At 39.6% G+C, this 27,041-nt stretch overlaps 1 protein-coding gene across 1 annotated transcript; it reads left to right on the top strand.

Annotated features, from left to right (window-relative positions):
- On the top strand, nt 1–17,173 carry LOC113132435 (homeobox protein aristaless-like 4). The gene is made up of 4 exons (XM_026310477.1): nt 1–346; nt 8,643–8,956; nt 14,484–14,612; nt 15,230–17,173. The coding sequence occupies exons 1-4, from the start codon at nt 4–6 to the stop codon at nt 15,548–15,550; spliced, it is 1,107 nt and encodes a 368-aa protein (XP_026166262.1). The 5' UTR covers nt 1–3; the 3' UTR covers nt 15,551–17,173.
- Nucleotides 17,174–27,041: the final 9,868 nt, after the last annotated feature.

Below are 27,041 nucleotides of genomic sequence, written 5' to 3'. Positions count from 1 at the left end.
GGTATGAACGCAGATACGTGCGTCTCATACTGCGATATGACATCGATGGATTCATATTATAGCACGTCTACTGCGCAAGGTAGGGATCACCAGGCGAACCCGTTCAGGACTTTCCCGACCACTGAAACCAAATACAGTCCCACGTATATTCCGGGTAAAGGGCAGGCTTACGGAGAGAAGTCCCGGAGTCCTTTCCAGCCAGAGTGCCAGTCACTGGATGGCGCTGAGGAGGGAACCTTCAACAAATACCAGCTCTTCATGCAGCGACCGACCTGCAAAACTCCGCCCGAGGGCAGCAAGCTGCACCAGGAGAGCGGGCACAACGGGACACTCATTCCCTGCTACGGTGAGTGCGCATGAGAGGAAAATATTGCCCCCCTGATTTTAGCCGAAATGCAACGATATAAGGAACAATAGTGGGAATTCACTGTTAGATAGAGCATCTGAGAGTCTGTAATCTGTGAACGAGAAACAACGAGGGAGAGAAAGAAAATCCAACAGCCTTTTTCTACTTGAACTGCACAGAACTGTGTGTATTTCTAACATAAATTCACATTCAGCTTGACAGTGTGGAGAAGTAACAACCTGTTTCAGGCAAGTGTGAGCTATATAAATACCAGTTAATTCTTCTTGTGCCAAAGATAGGAAATCCACTATAATCCCCCTTTTTAGAGCAAATAAAATTTGCATGGGCTAAGTTTTTAAAAACCTATAAACCCGTAAGATGTGCCATTAATGAAGCATTACATTCGCTGTTCTTTCCATTACAAGGAGTGTGCGCTTTGCCTGAGAAGTGATTCACTTCTTTTACAGTTTTTAAACGGATGTTTCTCTGTGTGCGGTTATTGACATAATGATGTTAACTGACTATAAGCCATAGTTTTCCATTTATACCCCCACATTTACAGTTTAATCCCCGGTAAAGCCGCAGCATCACTGACACTGCTCTCATTGGCCTACATCTGCAGTCTGTTATTGTCTAGATGTAGAAAGTTGTCTTTACTGATTAACAATTTTGTCAAGAATTTGAAATTTTAATATTAAAATATGATCCAACCACAAGTCAAAGACGCGCGTCTGCTCACACGCAGGGAAAAATCCAAGCGCTCTTTAGAAATAACGCTGAAAGTCATTTGGGGCATTTTAATACCAGCATGATGTGGGTAACGTTTACTGCAATTTTATTTTCAGTACATGTGAGTTTTGTCATGATAAGCCTAAAGAAAAACACTGAATATGAATTAGAGAATAGAGGCACCGCAGCAGCAGCAGCAGTTAGGCCCAGATCGCACAATTTGCTGTTCATATATATATAAAAATTCAATTTAGTAACAATCACAACTGCGTTGACATCGGGAGGAATAACAATCATTTAAAAGAAGTTTTATAGCTTTGCAGAATAAACGTATCTTAAAGCCTTTTAAAGAAAACAGTCCAGTTTACTGTCGTTTATGAGACATGGGCGTTTCAAATAAAAAGAGAAAACCCTCTTCTGAGGAAAACCAAACGGACTCTGCTCACTCTGTGGAACAAGGGCCGAAAGTGTAAAAAAATCCATTAAACAAAACGTTTTTTACACAATATCCTACGCATGTCATATCTGCATATCACTGTTGATTATAAAATATATTTTAATTTTTAAGATTTGTTATCAGACTACAGACCCGCTGGCGCCTATAAATGTCCACTCCAGATGTTTATCGGGATGTTACAGAAGAAAACATCTGCATCATCGAAACGTGCAGTAACCCAAACTTTAAATATAAGCTAGTTATAAGTTATAAGTTACTAAGTTTTGATTAGTAATTCGTGTTTTACAGTTCAGTGAATATGCCAACTGTTAGGGAAAATAGACACTACAAACTCTGGCAAGCACATTTAACGCTTAATCGTGCGTAAGTGGCCTAAATTTATATATTAGGTGTAGCAAACAGAATTAAACGGCCCTGATTCTGAGCAATTCCAGTACATTTTTCTCAGTAGCCAGTATTACACTTCGCCAAAACGCGTCCACGAAGTGCAAAGTAATCTATTTTTTCCTGAGAAACAACTGGAGTCACGCATTATTTCAGACTGAACTGTCACTTTTCTGGCGTTTGAGAGCAATGCCTCCAAGAGATTAGAGCACCCCTGCATTGAAATGAATTGATTTGGCAAGTGCATTGACAGAACCATTTAAACACCATCATTAAATGCAACATGCCTCCCTTGAGGAGAGCTCTGCAATGTTATTATTGAAAATGTTGCAGCCAGATGAAGGCATTGTGGCTCTGGGGAGGATACCTTGGGGTCCTGCCAAAGCCTCAGGCGTCAACAGGCTCAGCGCTGTTATGTGTGGTCCTCAATGGGAGATATATTGCTCAATGCTGATGCTTTATCTCCATCATGATGACAAAAGTCATCTCATACCCAGAGGGAGTTTTCTGTGTGGAAACTTAAGCTACAACTGTAAAACTGTTTACATGGCAACACAACATTTTGTGCCTGTGTCATTTTGATGATGTTACATGTAAAACAGTGTTTGGATACCTAAATACACCAAAAAAAGGCCTCACCGGCTGCACCATTTCTTTGTAAATGTGTGTTCAAATTGCTCATATGTTAATATTTACATTTAAGATTGGAGTGTGATACTAAATCATTAAAAGTGTCATTTTCATAGGGAATTAACATATTTATATTCAAATATTCGTGTACATTTTTAATTTTTACTCTCAAAAATTTCAAAATTGTGCTTTTTTTAAAGTGTGGTTTTTTTTTTTTGGGGTAGATGAAAATCAAACACAGTCCCAAACAGAGTTTAAATCATATAAATTCAAATAGAGTACCGGGCGACTCAGTGTATTTCTGCACAGTAGTGGCTCAGACTGGCAGGTTTGTTCCTATAAGCGCATATTAATCAGTGAGACCGTCCCACAGCAACGACCGGGATGGAGTCCTCTACCTGCTCACACAGCAATGAATGAAACGAAACCCCTGGAGCTGATGGAGTGCTGAGGAATGCAGGTCAGCACTGCAGGAGAGGTCCGCATTAATCTAAGGCAGATGTGCATTACTGGCTCCTATAGTTATTATTCATACTCCTCAAACATCAGATCTCCAAAGCTATGGAGAGTCTCTGAGATGACAAAGTGGGACTGGTTTACATAACCCTGTCTCAACAATACCTTGTACAAATAAGCAATGAGTCAGAAATGGACATGAAGATTGGGTAATGATTTGAGAGACTCAGGAGATATGATAGAGTTTCTGGGAAAGCTGCACACGTGTGACTGTTTACATGCTCGTAGTTTACTTAACTCAATGGCTTTGAAACGCAATGCACATGTATAGTTTTATTTCCTAATTAAAGTCCAGAATTCATCTTTGACTCAGGTTAATTACTGCACAACGTTTTGTAAAGACAAACTTACAGTCTCACATATTCAATATAAATTTAAGTAAACATAAGCAGAGTTGCAGCTAAAGCTGAAAAGTCCTTGTGTTCATAGGCCTGTGGCTGATACTGAGGTTGGACTCTGCATTGCTAATACACAGTGTAGTGTTAGTGGGAATACTCCTACTCTCACAAGGCTGCTTGTGCTTCATCATCTTTGTCTTTTCATGAACTAACCATTTGAAGCAAATTATAATATTTATAAAATACAGCTTTGTCAATCTTTGTACTTTCAACCAACTCCTCCTCCCTTCAGTGGGATGTCGAAGCATCCTGTGAAATGTAAAACATATTTTTTGGTGTATGAAAACCAAAACAAGACCCCAAGAAAAGTCCTGGCAACATTTTAAACGCACCCTGTCAAAATATAGTACTCTAAGTACATGTTAAAAGGCTGTGGGAAGTGATGTCACAGGATATGCATGTGCTGATGACTAACACATTTGGTCAATGTTAACAATAAGCAAATGCCAGAATGACACCTGTGATCGTGCCGACATGTGTCTGTGCACCAGTATAAATTAGAATATGTAATGAGTCAATGCTTGAAAGGTTAAATTCCTGACTTAAAATGGAATTGCTTATAAAAAAGCGTGACTCAGGTGGTAAAGCAGCAGCAAGTTGACAACCATGAAAGGAAAGGACAATTTAGACTTGTATGTTCCTCTGGGAACTCAAATGTATTTCCTCTGACATACTCTGCTTTGGATTTCACTCTCAGCCAACGCGTATGCAGGGAAAGCGACTCCCCACCGCCTACCTGAGATCTGCGTGCTGGCCAGATTATAGAAATTAAACTAACCAGTCAACATGCATTTTTGTCTAGTGGCACGGACGCTTTACCTTTGATTCCTCAATTCTAATGAACTGATTATTACCCTACTAACAGTAAGAGGTCCTGAATAGTGCAAATGTGGCACACAGTGCTACAGTAGGTTCAAAACAAGCTTATTGGCTGAAAAGTCATAAAATAAATAGAAAATAAATACAGCTACTGAGCAAGAGAAGAGTATGACGACGACAACTTATTCCTTTCTTACTTTGCTTTCAGAAGAGACACAGCTCCTTTTGCTCATTTGACTAAGAAAAGCCACTGGTGGAAAATAACAGTCATGATCAAGTGACACTTCTTGAACTGCAAAATTTCATTATACTGGTCTATGATTGCAAAGATCCAAAAATAGTTCTTAAAAATAGGATCCCATTATGATTTAGACATTATAAATGTGGCTGTGGAATAAATACTATTGAAAGATAGAAAGAGGTGACAGATGAGTGATAAAATGATTGGTTGATTATTTATAACCATATTTCATTTTAATTCCTTATCATTTAAAGTAATATTATTTAGTTAATGTACACAAACTCAAAATTCAAGCACAGCATTAAACAGATTATAATTACATCCTCATAATTTCATCTTGACAGGTTAATGCTTGCACTTTGGAGTGTTTCTCTGTACTGATAAATAACATTCTGTTTAACATGTATTTTTAATTTTAGTTAATACACAAGATTTGACCAACATGCGAATTTATCTACATGTTCCACAAGTTTTTGTAGGAAATTTCTTTCGCTATGAGTAAATTCCAAAAAAAAAAAAAAAAAACCAAAAAAAAAGCACTTTTGGAGCACTTTGATATGAGACAGTGACAGCCACGGCCCAAAGTATTATGACAGTAGTGACGCCATGATCATGTCAATCTATCAGGAGCTGAGACTGAACAGAAAGATTTTTTGGTTTCTCAGGGAATCTGCATTCCAGCATGAGCCGCTGGCATAGACCTCTCCCCTCAGGAACATCTGGGAGCCTCCCCTCCACTTAGGAACAACAGTCATCAGGTCTTAGAGAGTGCCGCAGGAAAAAACAATCCAGTCCAAAGCATGCGAACCAAACAGATGAACGTAAAATTGATAGTCACCTGTTGATGACCAAAGCCAATGGAATATTTGACTTTATTTGGTCCATATAAAGTGTGATAAGTGGAGAGCCATTGTGGCAGACTGCTGTCAGCTTTGAGTGTTTCGAAAGAACATTTAAGAGCACTTTGTTTAAAAGCATTCCCTTCCCTATTTAGTGTTTGGTCATTAACCCTTCCCCAGGTTACTAATTTATAGTGTTTCTTTTATTTGGCTTCACTTGACCCTCCCTGTCCCATTCCATAAAAACCGAGAGGGTGTCCTGTTGCTTTACAACTAGTTAAATTACACTTTGATGTTTTCTCTCTGTTTTCAGCAGTGATTAAATTGCTGACCCCAGTAAACATCTGACCTTGACTAACTGAAGAGGTCTGCTGTTTGTCACAGGGTAACTCAGGCAAATTGCAGGATCAGCCGGTGATATTCGGAGCATTTTATATATACGTTGATGAGTACTGAAACGAGAACGACAGTTAAAAACACATTCCACCGAATGCCAAAAAAAAAAAAAAAACTGGAGCCAATGCAGTGGAATCTTGGCTCCCATAAGAAAGCAGTATGTGATGGCTGTGCTCTCTAGAACAGCATGCAGAGGAGACAGCTCAGCATGCGGGAAAACTGCAAGATGTTTGTGGCAAAGGATTCTGTGTGGTTAGCGTGACTTAGAAAAGAAAGATGAGTTTGGAATACAAGACAAAAGAATTTGTTGATTAAAGCAGATTACTACAGATTCCAGTATACACTCTGATCATATACTGCAAGTCAGGAGAAAATTAACAATTTCAAGAGCAAAACTTTGGCATTTTGATAAATGACTTTCTTGCCAAGACACAGATGACAGGATTGATGCAAAGATTAATACTATGAATCCACGAGATGCAGTTCAGCACATGGCCGGTGAGGGCGGAACATATGGTCAGCAGCGGTTGTTGATCACCACATCAGTGCAGGAAAGTTTTGAAGGAAGATTTGTAGAGCTTACCCAGCTGACATACTGTACCTCAACATCAGCAACACTGTAAAATCTTTTATTTGTTAGTTTTATTTTCATGGATTCTGTTTAAGTTGTGTAAAAGCAGAACTAAGCGACTGATCACAGTAGCAACATTTACAAAAAAGTAAAGCAAAATGTTGGATTGATCTTTTCGTTTTACTCTTATTAAGAAAAGTAATAAGCATATTTCCAAAAATGTTGAAATATTCCATAAACTGCTCAGATTAGTGCAGATTTCATTGAAAATGTTGATACAGTTGTATATAAGGCTGCAGCACTTAATTTCACCCACTAGCTTCCCATCCCCTCATCTATACTACCAGCTGTATCCCTGCCTACCAGGACCTTGCTTAAGGGCGTAATTGCATTTTCTCTCACAGATGCACATGCTAAGCAGGAATTTGTAGTTGACCTGTCTTCCTTCTCAAAGTTGCAGCCATGCTCCTGCCCAGGGGTAGAATGAAAATACTGCACAGTGCTTGAGCACAAGAGGCCAGCACAGGGGTTGGTGTTGTCAGAACATCTGCCTATGTGGAGACTGTAAGAGGGTCTGACAGGTGGGCCACAGTGATGTGAGGTCATGAACCACAGCTGGGCGAGCTGTGTTGTTCCATTAGCATCTTGGTTAGGGCAAGTCTGAGCCAGAGACTGGGGGAGAGCTGTTCAAGTTTCAAGGGATGACTATTGACATCTCATCGTGAGACACTCTAGCCAAAGGCGTTCTAAGCCATGAAAATAACCATGCATGTTGCAGACAGCCACCGCCTAACTTCATTACTCTAAAATGATTCTGTCATCTCGATAACCACTAAAAAGTTTGGCTCAGAGTCACCGGTGCCACAAGGTGTCAACTCTCTTTCACGCAGCACAGTGAGTTTCTGAGAATGACAGCAGGCCGTTACTGACATCACTCACAACAGCAACACAAAGTGACAAAGTAAAATGCATGTGCATAAGCACATAACTATTACATTAATCATTCTAAACTTGATCTAACTCAGAGACAAATTTTATTGGACTAAAGTAATGCTTGTGTTTCACAAGGCTAACATGTCTATTTCTGTGGGGACCATTTTGTGCTGTTTCAGACCAATACAGTTAAGACAGAGTGCCCATTTGCAGGAAAGGCAAACAGACACGCTGACAGAGCACACTGTTCTCGCTGACCCACAACCAGATCCCTTCAGCTTATTTATTCACACGACTGTTTGTTTACCGAAGGAGAAGGGACAGCTTTCTTCATCTCCTAAAAGGAAACAAAAAAGCTAGCATATGCTGACAGGAACAGAACAAGGTCTTTCACAAAATGGACGCTCTTGAAATTGAAGGTGACAAACACAATGTTGTTTACATCTGAGGGGGCTAGGCTGCGGGTTAAGCATTGCTGGCCCTATATACAAGGCCCACCATACACGGCTCGAGACAGACCAGGTTTCGCATGGCTCCGATTTCAGGTCGAATGATTGAGAGATGTTAGGTAGAGGGCTTCGAGGGTTGTGTCACAGGTCATGCCAATGTGTAGTGACATACTTTTCAAACAGAAAGAGACATTTCTTCTCTGCAACACTTAGACTTACTGCAGGCAGACAGGGCCTTTGAACCTTTAAAATAAAACATTACTGAGGTGATGTAAGCTTAAAGTAAATGCCATTTCTTTTGGATGCTGTAACATGATGCTGAGCAGAACACACTCACTGATTTAAGTGTGAGGCACCAGGGTTTTATTCAGCCACATTTTAAAGTCAGTATTACTCTTTCAATTATACAGTAGTAACAATAATTATAGGACTGTTATTGACAACATGTGGCCCTTTTCATTCAATTCAAAAATGTCCAGAAAATTTGTTGTATTGGCTTTTTTGAGAACATTATTACTGTAATAGGAATATGATTTGTAGTAATATAAGGCCACACCTAGATAAATTGTGATGGTTCTTTTTATTTTTCATGGTTCATTTGAAAATTGTAAGAATAGTGTAGCCAAAACCTAAATAGTTCAAATGCGTTTTATTATAAGCACAGTAACATTTCAGCTTTAAAATCTTCGTTCTATTTTTTTTATAAGGTATCTGTTTCTTTTTTTTATGAGTAAAAAGAAAGTTGAGTTGATGGACAGAGGCTGAGATATCCCGATATTATATTTGTAGCAAAGCTCCAAAAACCCTGGATCCTACATTTCCCATAATACAACTATCTAACAGCTGTTATTAAAAGTGTTCCTATAAAAGAAGAAAACATGACTTATAACCTTACATGTTTATTTTTGTCTCCTTCTTAACCTCATACATTCAGGAAAAGACAACAGTGGCCTGACAGAGTCTGAGTTGCCTCCAAGTGTTGACCCTTCTGGGATGGACGGCAGCTACCTGAACCTAAAGGAGCCTGGTGTGAAGGGGCCCAGTGAACGGCCAGGCTCTGACCTTTCCAGCCCGATGGACAAAAGTGAGGCTGAGAGCAACAAAGGAAAGAAAAGACGGAATCGTACCACCTTCACCAGCTACCAGCTGGAGGAGCTGGAGAAAGTTTTCCAGAAGACACACTACCCAGATGTTTATGCCCGCGAGCAGCTGGCACTGAGGACAGACCTGACAGAGGCTCGTGTGCAGGTAAGGATGAAGGAATAATACCAGGTCACACATGAAAAACTCCTTTCTGCATTGACATAAACTAGAAAGTGCTTCAAAATCAAACACAGTACACAGATATACATTTTTATCTATGCACTCTAGAATAGCTTAGATCTGCTGTATATGTAAACAGCACATCATATCTCTGTGCCTTCCCAAATGCTGCACCACAGATATGGTTTGGTTACATTTAGGCACAAACTCAATTTGGTTAAGTTTAGCAAAACATCAGGGTCTGGTTTAAAAGAAATAGAAATTAATTAGGAAAACACTGTGGCTTGGTTTAAGTTGGTTAGATAAGGCTAGGGGAGCTCATGGTTAGAATAATAAACTTTTGGTTAAAGTGTGGGAATGCTCAAACTCATGCTTCAAAAACATTAATGTGTGAAACAGGAAACAAGCAGCTGTCTGCTATTGTAAAGTCCAGTGTTTAGTTACCCCATCCATCCACGCTGACCTTCTCTCTGCATGGAATAACTTGCAATGACTTCAGCCATTAAAGGGCCCTGTGACTTGAACAAAAATGTATGCCGTATCGAGGCACTGGTTGAAATGACTGATGCTGTCGTTCCTTCTTGGGAGGATAGCCTCCATGAGCTGTGAGTTCCTCTGTATGAGTGCAGTCATCCATGTTTGCATGTTAATAATCACTCAGGGAACTGACAGAGGGAGCTGGGAGAGTTAAGACTGGCATGTTGACAAAGATTGTTCAGAACAGCAGACAGCAAGGCCTATTGTTCTCCATCTCTCTTTCTGCTTGCCAGTTTTAGATCAGAATGGGATGGGTGGGACTAAGGGAATACTGTGCTCTTAGCGCTTACATGCTGCAGACTCTGCAAAAGGGTCAGAGGCCAAGGGTTTCTCCCCAGCACTACCATGTTCAAACTACTTTACCGCACAACTCTGGATGCTGGGAGGGAAAACACACGGAAAAAAAGAAAAGTCATCAAAGCTATTTCGCAAGGATATAAAAAACACTTTGAGATGCCAGTTTCAATTTCCATGCATGGTCCAAGACATAGTCAGGGACAGAGAACCTGGTCGGGTCCTTGTGGTGGTACAGTAAAATAAGTACATTCATGTTGCGTTCACACAGAACCATCTATTCCCCAGATGAATATAATTAACTTCCTCATCTGACAGGCACACAGCAGACTCTGTGAGAGTCACTGTGAGACTTGACCCATGCTTCTAAAATCAGACCCTAAAAATGCATGCAATCAACACTAAACCCCACAATTTCAACTGAAGGTCCATCAAGACAAAGTCCAGGGATATCCAATCGTTGAATACCAAGGGGCACTCGGAACTTGGCAAGCAACCGGAGAATCCTTTTCATCTCTGGAACAACAGCCACTGAAATCCAGAGTACAGATGTTTTCTGCAAAATGCCAGTGTCAAGGTCCTATGGTTTCATTCTCAGTTAGATGATGAATGTCTTCATAAACGCGGCTGCAGTTTTCCATAATCACATCTATGGCTTCTGCTGCCACTAGTTTATTTAGTACAATTAGCTCTCAACCTCAGACTTGAACTTCACCACACTGCCCACTTTTTATGAAGGAGGAGGCTGTGTGTGAGTGACTGCTCAGGCACTCTATCAATTGCAGTGGTCCTGCATGACAGCGATGAGGTGAGACGGCTGGACTTCAAAGCTGCTTTTGGAGTTGTGCACTCTGCCCTCCCTCTCTCCCTCTTCCTCTCTCTGCCTGTTGGCTCTGGAGCATAAATAAAGCTCTATAATGGCTCTGTAAGCTGCCTTTTGCTGTCAACGTCTTTAGCAATTACTGTATCACCGCCAAGCACTTTGAGCTCCAAGAGCTGTGAGCCACCTTCCTTGCAGATGTTTGCTAAGCACAATAAATAAAAATAGGGAGTGTGTGAATCTGAATGAAAATCATTTTTACTGTTAAGTACGTTTTAAAATACAAGGAATTTGTACAATGGTTTTCAGTGTCCTTTGTCATAATGTCACAATATATAAACATAAGTTAAAAAAATAAATATAAGTAGAAATAAATAGTGTTAGTAGTGAGTGTGTAAGCAATAGTCAAGTGTGTGCAGTTGGTGAATATACTTTTGGATGTTATACAGTATATGGGATGGGCCTCTTTTGTTCCTTATGAGAAATTTAAAAAAAAAAAAAAGATCAACGTTAATTGTGATTTACTCATGCAAAGACACCACTAGATTTTCTTTCTAACAAACCTAGAAGTTTCTAAGTTGAGGAAAAGAAGCAGCAAAGGACACATCTGACTTCATAATGTCCCCTGAATGATCTTTCTGCCAAACTATTTGGCTTCGGTCTCATACTTATATCAGTTCAAAGCAAAACTACTTAGAGAAAACCCTCTGTGAAACATGACACACTCAGTACCCAGAAAGACTGACAAGGGCATATATGAGCTCAGACACCATTTGCTTGTTTATAAATTGAGAATATCGAGATTAAAAGAACGCATTTGTTACTCACTGATTTTGAATTTTTTTTTTTTGTATAAGAAGGCATGTAAATGTGCATGTTTTCTGTGTATGTATATGTGTATGCTTGGTCCAACAGTCTTGTCTGTATGTCTCCGAAAGGTCAGAGGGGTTAGCTGTGGAAAGCCAAGGGCTTAGGCGTCAGGAAATTAAACATGAAATGAAAACAAGCTCCAGTTTGAACATTCTCCCATCTCACTTTCCAATATCCCCACTTCCCCTCTCTGGCTTAAAAGGGAGGAGGGAGGAGAGAGACATGGAGAGCAGGGTCGTGGTAGGGGGCTGGGCGGTTTGGGGGCTGTAGTCGGAGAAAGAAGGATGAACTTCAGCAGATGGGTGGGGGCACAACAAAGGTATTAAGATGAGTAAAGGAGGAAAGTGGAGTAATCTTGATCCATCACAATTAAGATGATGCCTCAGTAACTGACAAAACATATGGGATTGCCATGCTTTGAAATACTGTATAACATTAACCTTATCGAAATCATCTTAGCTGCAGTTTGTGCTTCATATGTTACCATAACATTCGTTATTATACTGTACTCTAAACTGGAATAGTCATATAATACTAACCGCTGAAACATATAATCGCATTTTTAATTTGATGCACAAATTCAGTAAGGACATAAATACTTTTCATCCAGCATCTTTCTTTGGATTTAACAAAAAAGCTATAAATTTGGAAAGAACTAAAAAAGATTTTTAATATGCAATGGACTGAATAGGTTGACATTTTTAGGAAAACTGTACTCTCTGTCAGTCAGATGTAATAGTAATACATGAGAGGCACAAACTGGGGCTATATTCACTTCATGAAAAATTAGCATCATAACTTTCAGGAAACTGAAACTTCACACAAGTTTCATGCTTCTCAACCTAATCAGGGCCCTTTGTGTTTTGAATTATATGTGGAAACCCATGGTATGAACTCACATAACAAATGAACCACCAAAAGAAAGACATGACAAACCTAAAACAATAATTGACCCCATATCCTCAGGAGGAATATGACATAGATTCAAGCCCACCTCCAAACATATAACATAATTCAAAAGGCAACAACCCTTCCCCTTGACACTGGGGTTCAGCCACAGTCTCAGATATCAGTTTACCACTTTGCAAGAGTGAGCTGTCCCCTAATCTCGCCAGCTGATCTGAGGAAAATCTGAGTCGGACAACATTTCTTTACATCAGCTTTATGCAACAACAAACACAGGCGACAGCTATATGTGTTACAGGAGGGCATGTTTGGTCTTCTCTTTTAAAATGTAGTAGTTATGTCTGAAAAATGTCAGGTTTGTATACACAACAAGGAGCCTATAGCTGGTCTTATTTCATCTGGTAAAAATCTATTTCGTCCCTACAAGAATCTCAATATGGGACTATATTATCATAAATGCAGAAATTCACATTTCTGTGCAACACCAGCCGTTTTTGTCACTAAACTGTGTTGTGTTTGAGTCAACAGCAAGAAACTGTGAGAGCGAGACATGATGGGGGATTTGAAGAGGTTGACTGAGGGGAAATTACATATCAGGGACTATGAAAACCACAAGCTGATTGGGCTGGGAATCAACCCACAATCCAAGTTCAAACCCCTGTGTCGAAGCGGGATTGCTCTCTCTTTCCTCTTTGAAGAAGTTTTCCCCTTCTCTCTTGGGAGGATAAGACTTAGACAACCAACAAATAGATACAAATAAACATGTGGAGACTCCCAGTACCCCCCTCTGCTTCCCTATTCCCTTGCATGATGATGTGAGAAAAAGAACTTACAGATGCATGGTTAGGAAAGGAAAAAGTGAAATAAATCAGATTTAGAAAATTATACGTAATGAGAATGAAAAGTGCAATACGTAATGTCGGTAAACCACCCTAATTTGTGTTAACCAGTTATATGAAATCATACTGATAATTGCAAATCGTTTTCTAACAGGCCAAATGTAGCCTACCCCCTGTCAAATGATTAAGGTATCTTATGTTAACAATTATTTCCATTATCAGTGGGTCAATTACTAATCTTCTGTATTACTCCTTTGGTTTATAAGCTGCTCAAATCGTGTCAAAATTAAAAGTGATCATAATATCAGAAACTGATAAGATCAAAAGTCTTTCAGAAACAGTCAAATGGGATCTCTCCTAGCAAGATGGACAGGAATGTAAAGAGTAGACAAAGATTAAAAGAGTATCCTGAAATACTGCATGACGGTGAATACTAGCGCTTTCCTTTGCAGCCTGTGAATTTGTCTCAGGCTGCAAATCTTTCTGCTCAGTAAACTTTTTCTTCCTCATCCCTCTTTCCCCCTTATCAGTCCCACTTTTCCCTTCACGGTTGAAGAGAAGAGGGCTAAGTGGCCTGCACTTGGTCTATCAACAGGTACTGAAAGCATAACCTGTGTGTAAAGGAGCAAGTATCTCTCAGGAGGAAAAATTGCCTACTATGTTACATGCAATAATTAATAAACCTGAAGAAAGAAGCAAAACAGCCAATTTTTGGTCAAATGTTGAACTATGTTGAACTAATGTTTGATTATATAAAGGGATTCCCCACTGTATCCCACTGTGCTGATATGTGGGGGAGAGCACACCTCGCTCAGAGTGATTTATGAATGGCTACAGGCCCAGATGTGGATCTGTCGATGCTGGCAGCCTGAAGTGGGTGGGGGGGGGGGGGCAGATGTCTGTGTATCAAAGGGAGGAGCTGAAACATGCAGCACCAAGGGAGACTCACCATTTTTACATCAATAGGTCCATGTGGAAGGCACTTTAAAGACATGTCAAGTCTTAAAACCTGGGCCTGGACTTTCATGTGCTACAAAATTTATTTGCTTCACTATCTTTATTTATTGTGGTTCAGTTGTGTACTTTGCCTTACAAAGAGGATAGTTCCATTCTCTGGAAAATCAAAATGTATTGGGGTTTTACTGTGTGTAATTTGAAAGCTATGAGATGACATTTCAGTTTTGTTTGATAGGGGCTGCTGCTGTTTATTTTGACGTATTTACCTCATGCATTGTTTTCTTTGCAGGTGTGGTTCCAGAATCGCAGAGCCAAGTGGAGGAAGAGGGAACGTTTTGGCCAGATGCAACAAGTCCGGACGCACTTCTCCACTGCTTATGAGCTGCCTCTACTGACTCGACCAGAGAATTATGCACAGGTAAAACACAAAGAGAAATGGCCTGATTAATGATGCCGAGAGACAAATCCATACTACACTGCTACTCTGTGTAGTATGGATTTGTCTCTCTTAAGCAGTTTTTTCGTAGTGTGTGTTCACACTGGAAATGTGACAAAATCAAACACGCTTTTAGCAGACAGAATGTATCCTAAATAAAGTCAATTTTTGGGGTTGTACTTGATGTATTCTCCCACAATGCAATACACAAAGGAAATCATGGAGTTGCTGACAGCTGGAAAAAATTAGAATAAATTGTGGATAGTGGAGAAAATGTGCCAAAAGAGCTTGGAAAACAAAGAAAGTATTAACTCCTAAAGAAGTCATTTTCTGTCTTCTGAAATTGAATTTCACAGTCACAGGTCGATTCACATTTGACATCACATATATTGTATAATTTCCTGTGTTCATATTTTTGCATACTAACTGCTATAACAGTCTACAATGACAGTGCAGACTTAGTATGTAGTATGGATTTTTGGAATAACTTGAATTTCACTACATACAGATACCCTAGATTAGGTATCACAATGATAATGCTGGAAATTATGTGTTTGCTTTCAAGTAAATATTATTACTGCTCCATCACACTTCTCCAGATCCAGAACCCTTCTTGGATTGGGAGCAGCAGCGGCGCGTCTCCAGTGCCCGGCTGTGTTGTGCCTTGTGACTCTGTTCCCTCCTGCATGCCCCCTCACCCTCATGGTCCTGGAGGGGTTTCTGACTTCCTGGGTGTGCCTAGTCCAGGAAGCAGCCACATGGGACAAACACATATGGGGAGCCTGTTTGGGGGTCCCGGGATGGGTGGGGGAATCAATGGGTATGATCTCAATGTGGATCCAGACCGCAAGTCCTCCAGCATAGCTGCACTGCGTATGAAGGCCAAGGAACACAGTGCAGCCATCTCCTGGGCTACATGATGTCCCAGCCAAGTTCTACCCTGCCCCCACATGGCCCCCTTCTCTGGAGCAGCCATCAGCTAGCATTGTGGGGGAGGAGGGAGTTTTCGTGAGAGCACTAATGATAACACAGGTCAAATGAACAGGGGGAGACTGTAGAGATAACAGAGGCCATTACAGGGACCACCGCAACCAAGATAACAGCTGTGACTGTGACAATCAGCAGATGCTGAGAGTGAGAAAAACACAGAAGTTTAACATAGAAGAAGATGTTTCTCAGACGTCATGTTTATTCTTGATTTCTTAAATCTCTCAGGTCTCATTAAAACATGGGGTTTATTCCTTGGTAAACTATCATCCCAATTAGTGATACATGTCAATAAAATAAGTAATAATGCAAAATCAAGCCATATCATTTACTGACATCAGCTTGTTTTTTTTTTTTTTATTGTTTTCTTTTTCTTTTTTTTTTTTTTACTAACCCTGTCCCTCTTACATTGTTTAGATTGCTACTTTAAATTTAATTTTGGAACGTACAGCATTTAAAATTTAAAAGCCTTTAAAAAGATCACGGCTTCTCAATGAGTGCGAGGACAAGTTCCTAGAGTTTTTCTTCTGTCACTTTTCATTGCATACTGTTCATTAAAGCAAACAGTGATTTGTTGTAAAAGAAAACATTAATTTTGTCTTTGCCTGCTGTTGGTAGTTAAGCCCCTACAAAGGACAGAGGTTGAATGCAATAACTGAACCGAGTCTAATTGAGCGAGAGCAGACATGGCCTGAGCCAATTTAGTCTGGAGGAGGAGGCAGGCACTGGATTGGCAGCAATTTCAAACCAACATGTCATTTCCTCCCTTGGGGCTGCCTCCACAGGTTCCCCTGCTAGGCTCAAGCCTCAGGTTACAGGAAACAGCGTCTCTACTGGCAAACAAGGCGCAGCAATGCACAGCAGCAGCCTTCACCACCAACAAACCATGCCAGCTTTAATCAGCAACCAACAGGAATGACCGCACTTAATTAGCATCAAAGTGAGTTGTCCTGCCCTGCCAACAATGCAGTACATCACAGAATACATGGTGAGGACATACTGCACACACGCTGCATTAATCAATTCAGCATTAGACGTGGGCTCAGCAGAGATGAATCTTGGATTCACAACTTGCTTAAATCCCAGAGAAGGCAGGTTAAGTCAGTGGCCCTAATCATCCCAAAGAGCATTCTGTAATTGTTAGGTAATGTGATGACAAGAGAGCTGGACTGCAGGAATGTGGTGAGTATGTCCATTGATTGCAGGGGTGTCTCTGTGTGCTAGCCCTCTGGAATAAGCTTGTCACCAGAGCTTGGTTGCAGGCTGAGGCTAGAGACAAGCTTCATTAGTCTTTTGGCTGATCTCTCTATGACACCCACTGGACTACATATCCATTTTCTTTCCCCTGTGTGGACCATGGCAGGAAAGTCTGGTTCTGCTCTGCATAGCCAGTTGATCATAGTAACCTGTGAGTGGCGATTAAAGCTACTGGAATAGTCATTTCCAGTATCAGTTTAACTGCAGATAATTATTCATCATTGGGTTTATAAAATATCAGAAAACAGTTAAAAAGTTTGCAAAGTGGCAGTCTGCTAAAAAGCAGCATCTTCAGTTGCCTAAAACCCCAAAACATGCAGTTTAACATCACATAGGACAAAGAAACAGTAAATTTAAAAGCTGTAACCAGAGTATGTGGCTTAAAATCATAAACTCATTATGAATGTAGCTGTTGATTATCTATTGATCTGTTGTTGCCGCTCTTCTTCTTTACCAATTCCTCTTAAAAAACTCACATGTAAAGGAAAAGCCATTTAATAATTCCTACTAACATACAAAATACCCTTGGTGGCAAAACATATTGTTGTCCTTTTCTGACCACAGGGAGTTAGTCACTTAACAAAATGATGATTACTTTAACACAAGTGCTTAAACTGATGGCACCAAAGAAAAAGTCAAAGGCTTTTAAAAATGAGCCATGTCTCCATTAAGTTAAGGAGAAACAGTTGGCTGTGAGGACTAACAAAATCAAAAGCATTTCTGTCAATTTTTAAAAAAATAACAATAGATTGTGGTCAGAATAAATCTTTGCATGACAACATGTGTAACTGAATTCCTACTTTGTCAAGCTGAATGCGTGTTTATCTTCTCGCTGGTGCTCCCTCAGTGCTCCCCTCTCCTCTGCAGCTCCATCCATGTGGATACTACTGAAATGAAGCAATTGAAATCCATAGTTAGCTATAATGTTGTATGGTGTGTTTGTGAACAATATAAGCGATGTTGTTCTTTTGTTTGTACATTTGTTTTTCTTATTTGTCAAATAATGGACCTCCAGAGATAAGCCAATGAAGTATTACAGTAATATTGTCAAGAAGTGTAAAATTATGTTCTGTGTGTTATTCTGAAAAGTTGCTCTGGTTGAAGTTGCTTTCTAATTTTCTTATGGCTTAAAGCAGCATTTTTTTATATTACTCTACTATTTTTACTTCTAATTGTGACTTTATATAATGTGCCATTGCAATAAGTTATTGCACTTAAGAGTGTTGGAGAAGGTTTTCTTATTTTTGAGTTCTACTGGGACAGCAGTGTCTTTGTGGTTGTGTCCCAACAGTCTCCTAATCCGTCCATAATTACCACCCCGAACTTCATCAGTAAGAGCTGTTTAATGTCCCAGACATATGTTTGTACAAAAGTTCCTTGCTGTTTCTGTTGATGGTGGTTTTTGAAGTCATTAAGAAATAAATAAATCTCCAACCACTGAATGAGTACTGATAGTTTCTTCATTAAAAGGCCCCCAAAAAACTTATTTTCTCAGTTTTCTCAACTGATGGGTTCTAGTTTGGGCTCAACTTAAAAAAAATATGATTTCACATCGCACACCGATCAGGATTTAGTCAATTTTGAATCAATCAGTGACAGTTTTTGTAATTATAGTATATTACATAGTAAATATGTTTTTAGACACAGCCCAGGAAGTTACTGCTCCTGGTCAAGAAATAGTTTGATATACAAGACTGCCTAAAACCAAATGTGTTATTTTTACCCATCAGTGTAAACCATGGGCAACCATATGTTAAAATAGTCATTTTTAAAGGTTCTGGTAGACCTATAGACAAAGCAAGGCTAGCTGCTTTCCTGTTTCCAGTAATTGTGCCAGACAAAGTTAATGACTACTGGCTGTAGTCTCAGTTTAAAAGGACAGACTTGAGAGTGGTATCACTCTTCTAATAAGTGAAGTTTTCAGGGTCTTGAAGACCTTTTTCCTTGAAAATGTTGTGCATTGCATGATTGCAATAGTGATTTACAAACTTTACATGCAATCTATACCTATGAACCACAAACCTGAAACATAAGCTAGAATGTTCACAGACACTCAGAGGTTAAATGATATAAAACAGGTCATTAAAATCACATTAAAATCAGATTTATTGGTAAACAATACAAACTAATGCAACACTAAGATGAATGTGTGAGTGTGTGTATGTATGTGTGTAAATGATATTTGATCTCATTCTTTTTCTCGCATCAGCAACTCCAAGATGGGATGCTCTGCCTGAGCCATTATGCCCAAAGTAGACTCTAATAGTCTGAATAGACCTTAAATACCTCCAGGTGGTCTTTGGCTAGCATCCTAACTATGGCTGGGGCAAGAAAAAGCTGTCATGCAATACAGTATGTAACATCATTTCACACAGATGTTCTTTGTTTCTGCAATACGAGCTCAATCATGCAACAAAACAGTCTTCAGAAAAACATTTTCATAAGCGCTTCAAAAACTCTTTCCTACACACAAAAGAAAAACTATGTCTCTAATTGGGCCAACCTTTTTTGTTTTTCAAACTTTATGCTGAATATTATCCACACACAGAAGGCACAGCCACTTAGGAGGTCTCTCACGTAAGAGAAAGGGAAGGCATGGCCAGGGGAAAAAAGGTAACTTGTGCCAATTCACATCTTGCCATCACTATGGTCTTTGCCCTGCCAAGAATGTTGGAGCTCTCCCATCTCTGCCCGCTCCCAGCAACAATTGCCATCTTTTCCACTGTTGTGCAAGAGTTTTACTGGAACGCTCTGATTGCATGAGAATGGGAAAACTCAAGAGGAGCCCGCTGTCACCCAGAGCCTCGAGCTCTAGGTCGAGGAACTGGAGATCATCAGTAGGACTGCAGTGGAAGGGAAGAAGAGGACCTGCTTCCGCGCAGGCTTGTACATGTCAGATGAAATACTATGATACAATAGCCATTTCCTCTTTCATGTCCTTTATGTGGTAATGACAATAAAATTATAACTGTCAAACAGCATTACAAAATTTTACAGCACCTTTACAATCGACAGTCACAGGGATACGCTATATTTTTATCTTTACCAACAAACACCATGAAAACACAGACACCAACATTTTAGCCAAGCTGTTCGTTCGTCGAGGTATACGCTATAAATGAATAAGGTATTTTGGGCTTTGGTTATCAGACAATACTGTTCTCTAAACCAAAGTAAAAGGTTTAAACACCAATCCAAGTGAGACCATCATTCTGACACAGACAGAGCTGGGTGATCACACGACTGATAAAATCTGAACCCCAAAGTAAAAAATGCAGTGCTTGTTAAAGAGACGTTCTGCCTGCTCTCTGCATTCCCTTTCTGTCTAAAACTTGGGTATGTGGGATAAATAAACACATGCAGAGGGAAAGAAGAGTAGTCTACTGTGCCCTGAACAGCACTCATTAAACCTAATGTGAGTCACCCTAATGGGTCACACTGTTCCAGCCAGGCTCCACTGACACCCTTAATAGAAGCCTGCATGGTTAAGGGACCATGAAGACCATTAGGGCACTTCAAAGTTCACCCCACTACATTAGGGCCCTGCTGATATAGCAAAGAGGGGACAGATCCAATTCCTCATTCACAACTTTATTTTTCCAACGGCTGGCCTGTCACTCAGACTGCTCAATAAACAAGTGGATGCTTCAGCTGCTCATTAAAGGCCATCGTTAGCAAGGCCAAGGCTGTAAATTAGCATTTATACAGCTTTCAGCAAAACATTTCTTATAGATCATATTTTAGAGCTGACACGTTGGCTTACACTGCTAAATGATCCCCTTGATTTAAAAATAAAGCTGCTGCTTGCACTGTAAATCAAATTTCTCCACTCACTTTTGGGCCAATGAAAGGACTCCAGTGAAGTCAGAGGCTTCAAGAAAAATGACAGGCACAAACCAAAGTCTGCTTCACTCAAAAAAAAAACCTAATTTTGTCATAAACCAAAAGAGCCAGCAGAAGCTTGATATATTAATGATGTCCTAAAGGAAATAAAATGAGTAGTCTCATGGTGTGGCCATATGTTACTCAGCATGGCTTTGTTGATTCTTAGCTCAAGTAGGTATGCCTGTCATCACTAGTTTTCAGCATTCAGCAGCTGAGAAATTGTTGGGAGGCCACTCTGAGCATTGCTGAGTAGTCTTGGATTATTTAATTTAGTAAATACCTGCAATGAAACACACTGCAAAAAAAGAAAAGTTGCCAATATAAAAATTGGTCACAGTACAAAAACTGTTGGAAACCTTGGATTTAAAGCATAACCAAAAATTGTTGGTTATGTCGTAGGGAGCAGATTGTGTAAAGATAAAATCAAAACATACATTATGCTCCAAGAGTGTCTATCACTATAAGCATCTTCCCATATCGGAAAAAATATCATCTTGCTCTGTTAGTCTGTGGTCAGTCTCAAGCTTTGTTTCTGTATTTTCCACATCGGCCACCAAACAGCGATGGCCTGCCAGTCATCTTTGTGGTCCGTTACCATGGAAACAGCCTCACAACAGCTCACATCATTCACTGTCCCATTAATAAAACTCCAGTTTATTAGAGTGTGGAAATGTCTAGTGTGGCTTTTTGACATGCTAGCATAAACAGAGAGGAAAAGGATTTATAGCTGTACTGACACATGGGTGTAGGCTTAACCCACTAACCCAGTGGTTAGAGCCATGCCCGTCACCTCTTTAAATCAGCACCCATGTTTTGTTGTAGAGAAGAAGCACTGTTAAAGCAACAAGCAAATATAAAAGTGCATTTTCTTAGAGGCATGACACATAAGACAAGATTTTTATGAACCCTGTGAACATGGACTAGTGAACCATTCTTCTGATATATTGTGCATTCTAACCCAACCTTCTTCTGTGCATTTGCACATGAAGCCCTCCTGCTGCAGAGGTCAAAGTTCAGACATACACAACAGTCAACCTCTTGTGGCACCAGTTTAGTCTGGACCTGATTGACAGAGATGGTAACTCAACAATGAATGGTGCAGGGTGAAAAAAATCTGATGAGCAATAAGGAGCTACGTACTACATCACCTCCAACTGTGAGAAGACCTTGCAACACAGAAACATAAGGGAAAATGGAGAAAGTAAAAAAAAAAAAACAAAAAAAAAAAAAACATAACTAATTAGGAAAAATGAGGTGGCCTCATACAGTCACTATCATTTGGCTGTTGGCCAGCCACTAGACATTACTCTTCTCCTTCATAACCACAGAGCACTTTGTGGTCTTCTCACATGGGATAACTCGGGCCTATTTGTAGTCATCAGCTAAAACCAAGTCCTGTGGACTGAAAACACATGCTCCCCAAGTGAGTCATGGAGCACAAGAGATCTCTAAAGACAGTGATGATCATCAGCCTGAGAACCAATCCATTCCTACAGACTGATTTCCTGGTATTCCAAGCTCACTTCCTGTTTCATGCAGTGCAGTGGGCACCAAGGACACTGGTTCTGTGGGACTTAGTAGCTATAGGACATTTTGGTTGTATGTCCAACAACAACAAGGAATGGCCATTACAACAGGCCGAAGCCTTATCTGGCTCACTGCATCTCCTGTTTATCGAACTTTGTTTTGAAGTATATTTAACAGATTCTCACAATTTCACAATAGGTTTTGCAGTCTCATTGCAACACATGTGAATCATCTGTCCCTGGTATATTTTCTTTTGAGCAATTCTCAGGGGCTTCACCGGGCCCTTTAAATCCCCACCGGACCTAACACCTTTCACACTGGATAAACACAACACAAAGGAAAAACTTAAGTTTTATGTTAGAGGGTGGGTTATTACATAAAGGAAAGAGGACTCTCTAATCCCCATGGGAGGTTAACCACTCATAAATCATCAGGCAATGAAAGTTTCCTCTCCAAACAGGGGGCTAAAACAAACTGAACACCCTACCTCCCCCTCATCCCTCTTCTCCCTTTTTCCTGGGAGGAATTTTTATGAGGAAAGGAAGAGATGTAGTGGTGCAGGACTACACTGGAGCAAAGAGGTAAATACTGCAACATCAATCCTCTGCAGTGACCCCAATCAGACATTATTTTTAAGGCTTTTACACAGGTTCCTGTAACAGCAGTAGGAAGACTACCTAATCCTGTAACTGATAACATATTGAGAACAAAAGGGAGCTCTTGAATGTCCTGAATGTTCTTCTGTATTTATTCTATTGTTAAGATTTGTTATAGAGAGAATACAAAAGCTTTTGTTAGTATGATTTGTTTTTATTTAAAACAGAAAGTGCTGACATAATCATAGATGCTCTGAAAGGACTTTTGCCACAAACTGTCAATACATATCACAATTTATGGGCAGAACAAATCCTTTATTTTTGGTACTCTTCAGTAAAATAAAAGCAGCTCTTAATATTTCAGATATAACCAGCAGAAGAAAATTCTCACATTATGTCAACATGAAATATTTGCATCAGGTTGATGTTTGGCAGATTTTGAAACTTAGCTGCTTTGAGTTTGGCTTCACCAGTCTAAATGTGATTTAGGCTTTGTCATCCCAGACGCGGATGCACTGGCAGTGGTATTACAGTATTTTGTCTGTTATGATAGCACCAGGAGGGTTGCACACCTTGGGGTCAAATTAACATCGTTCATATGTGACGGGACAGGACATGAGAGTGCTGGAGAGTAAACCAACAGGATGAGGGGCTGCATGTGCTGACCACCAAAAACACTTAGCAGCTGTTAAATACTCAAAGAGATCCTGACCCAAACTACTGCAGACACTTCAAATGTGAGAGCAGGAGAGGGAGGGGGCACTGACACCGACCGCTACTGGTGCTTGCCTTCTGATCAACAGGTCAAATGCAAAATGTGCCTAAAATACCAAATACACACCGTTTTAATTTGAGGCTCTGGCCTTTTAGTCATGTCAAATTTGCTTCAGTCAACACTGAGGAGTTTGTAGGTTCAAAATATCAGTCCTCTTGAAGCTAATGTTTTCAGAGTCAGTGAAAGGGCACCATGTAACACATGTATACAGATGGTGTAATATTAGCGTGGCAGGAAGCAGCATTAACTTATGTTAACTTATGTACTCATTCTATGAATAAAAATGTGTAGTTAATTTAAAATGTTTCAAAACAAATAACCTACATACAAAATAATGATCAATAATGCTGAAATCCTCATGTTTATGTCACAGATACAAATTGTTAATCTTTAGAACAAAACATTTACAGTCATAGTAGGAATTCTACTGCCCTCGTGTGGTGAATTAAATAACTGTGGGCTCTGATGTTCAGCGTAAATAACACTAATTGCACACTAATGAATGAATGACCACATAATAGATATAATGTAGAGTGTAAGTTAAGTAATCATATTTTCTGGTGTGCAAATATTTTTTTATTAATTTATTATTTTTATATTCACTATTTTTAAACTGTAGTAAAAAAAAAACAAAAAATAAGATCCCTGAGAAACACAAATGAAGGTACATTATTGAAGACTCTACTTTGGAAGTACAGCTATAATTAAGTTTACGGAGGGAGACATACGGCAAAGTCTGTATGTAAAAAAATGTAAGATGCAATGCCACGCAATACAAAACCATATGATAAAAAAAGAAACACAGGGCATCTCTCCATTTTATTTAACTAAATCTACACTGTGTTTATACAGTCATGCCAATATACCTACTATGTAAATAAATTATATAAGTCTGATAAAATCAAATTAGTTTATCTGGGGTTGTTGCATGAGAAAGTGCAAAACAAGGCTTGTACATCATATTTTATTTGCAGTCTTGTCTGCCAGCAGCTCCAGTTTGGGTCAAGCCAAATAAGTCCAGGTTTATGAGAAAAAGTAGAAAGAAAAAGAGCTTCCTTTTCTTGTACAACCAGAACAACTAAGAGCTGGACTGACAAATGACTTCTGAATTGATAAAACACTATCTGCCCCATGTGGTTTCACAAATATATGATTGAGTTATAGCATAGTGTTGCTCTCAATAGTCTACTGTGAGTGTGACAGTGAAAAAAAAGATTATTTATTTAATTTTAGAATGGTTAAACTTAAGAAGTCTATTTGGACACTTGCTATTTGTTAACTCTAAGCAGACTCAATGTAGGCCTTTGAGAAACCAGCCACAGAACTGGATAAAATTAAAGATGGAAAGAACACCTAAAGAGAGATGAGTGGAAAAGAGCACCAACTGAACAGGGGAGGTGTGGAGAAAGATGGTGAAAATATTTCCCAGCAAGCAGCCAGAACAAATGATGGAGGGCAACCTGGGAAGAGTGAATGAATAACACCTGTTTTGCTTGACAGGGGAACCTCAGTCCAGATATGTCCACCCGCCAAGCTCAGCAAGGCGACCTTGTAATAACCCGCTCTCAGTATTTCAGTTATTACAGCCTGCAGAGAGGCAAAGTGGTAAATTGTGCTAAACTCCAAAATTTTGAACTATAATAGCTAACACAGCTTTCCTAGCAAATCAAATAAATTTAGCCTTCAAGTTCAGCAAACAATTTTAGCCTGACAAGGTGCTCTTTAAGAATGGATGCCCTAATGTCAACATGTAGAGGCCAGTGGAAATGGTGTGGTCCACCACAGAAGCTGATCTGCACACTGAATCTCAGATGAATGGCATCATGCTCACAAACGTTGAAAAAAGCCTGTCACAATGTCCTATAACCCAAGGTGAGGCCTTAATATTTGACACAACAATCCATTTGAAGTGATGTAGGACTATAAATTGCATACTACCTCCATCTGTATAATATTCTCCTCGTCACAGGAGACCACAAAAGTCCATATATGAAGAATATGTGTTATTTGTTAAGCATTAGTGTTGCACATAAATAATCAATTAGCTAACGCTACTTTACCTCAGCTTGCATTTCCTAGAGCCCACTTTTCAGTAGCTAACTAAATCTAAACTGATAACCTTAACGCGCTCAAACCATTACTGTAAATTTGAATCTCGAAGAAACGTTAAAGTGAGTGATGAGGTCACAAACATGGCCGCTGAACACCTAACAAGCTAACGACCATGTTAAACCGTTGGTAAAGGTGCGCAGTGAACTTACATTCATCAAGCGACCACAAAAATGACTCCAGGTTCGTGACTCCGTTGCTCCGTGTGCAAAAAAAAAGTCAATATCAGCAGCTATAGGAACTTTTTCGGCGACTGACTAAAACAGCTGACGCCGACCACAGGACCCGCATGAGCCGCTGGTGTCCATTACAGCCATACGTCACCGCGGCCGCCATGTTGGACTACATGTAGGTTTGTTTAGGTAAATGTTGCACATCTGTCTGATTCTGCGTTAGGAAAGATTCGACTTAAGGCTGGCTTAAAAGAAAATAAAAGAAAAACATTGATTAAAAAATTCAAGCAAAACGTACCACTGAATACACAGACTTTCTGAGCTAAAGGACTTATAGCAACAATGACAAACAAAGAGTCACTAGTTGACAAAAAATGAGTGTTATAAGGTATATTGTCAATTATGTAGACAATAATCAGAAGCAACAAGTTATTACAGAATTGAGAGCCCCGTATTTACTTTCCCCCCAATTCTTGCTGGAGATTTTCTACAACACAGGGTTGTACAAACAATCTGCAGTCTAAAGTCATCTACTGTAATGATGTTTTGCCACTGTACTGTTATATTTAATACGATTCATTTGTTTCACTTTAGTTTTTCTTTGCAGCATCTTTGTCTCATTTTCTGTAGCTGCTGCATGAACTAAATTGAATTCCCCAGCATCTTTGAAACTGCACCTAATCATTTTGAAATGAATCTCATTAATACAATAACAGCCAAGAGCTGAATGTGGACTCTAACCACATTTTATTTGGCTCATCAGTAAATGTAACCATCCATTCAATATTTCAAGTATCAAAGTAGAGTAGAAAGATTTAATAATCCCCCCTCCAAAAAAAAAAATGCTGGAAAAAATCTGGCCGTCATTTTTGGCAAATATCTAGGCTGAAGAATTTAACTAAAATGGATTTTGTCATGAGATTTAATGCAAAAAAGCAGTTTTGTTTTGGTTTTTTTTTTTCAGAAAATCAAGCAATGCTAAACTTGTTAAACTGTACATGTCTCATGCAGTGTGTGCTTCCATACTGCTTGGATGCATCAACATTTGTTTTTCAAATACATGCTGAAAATGTGCAGCCAGTTCAAGAAAAACACAAGGAAA

The sequence above is a fragment of the Mastacembelus armatus genome, chromosome 6, assembly GCF_900324485.2.
Source record: "Mastacembelus armatus chromosome 6, fMasArm1.2, whole genome shotgun sequence".
Classification (NCBI taxonomy): domain Eukaryota; kingdom Metazoa; phylum Chordata; class Actinopteri; order Synbranchiformes; family Mastacembelidae; genus Mastacembelus; species Mastacembelus armatus.
The sequence above is the reverse complement of the archived record's forward strand: the minus strand, read 5'-3'. Positions and strand labels throughout refer to the sequence as shown.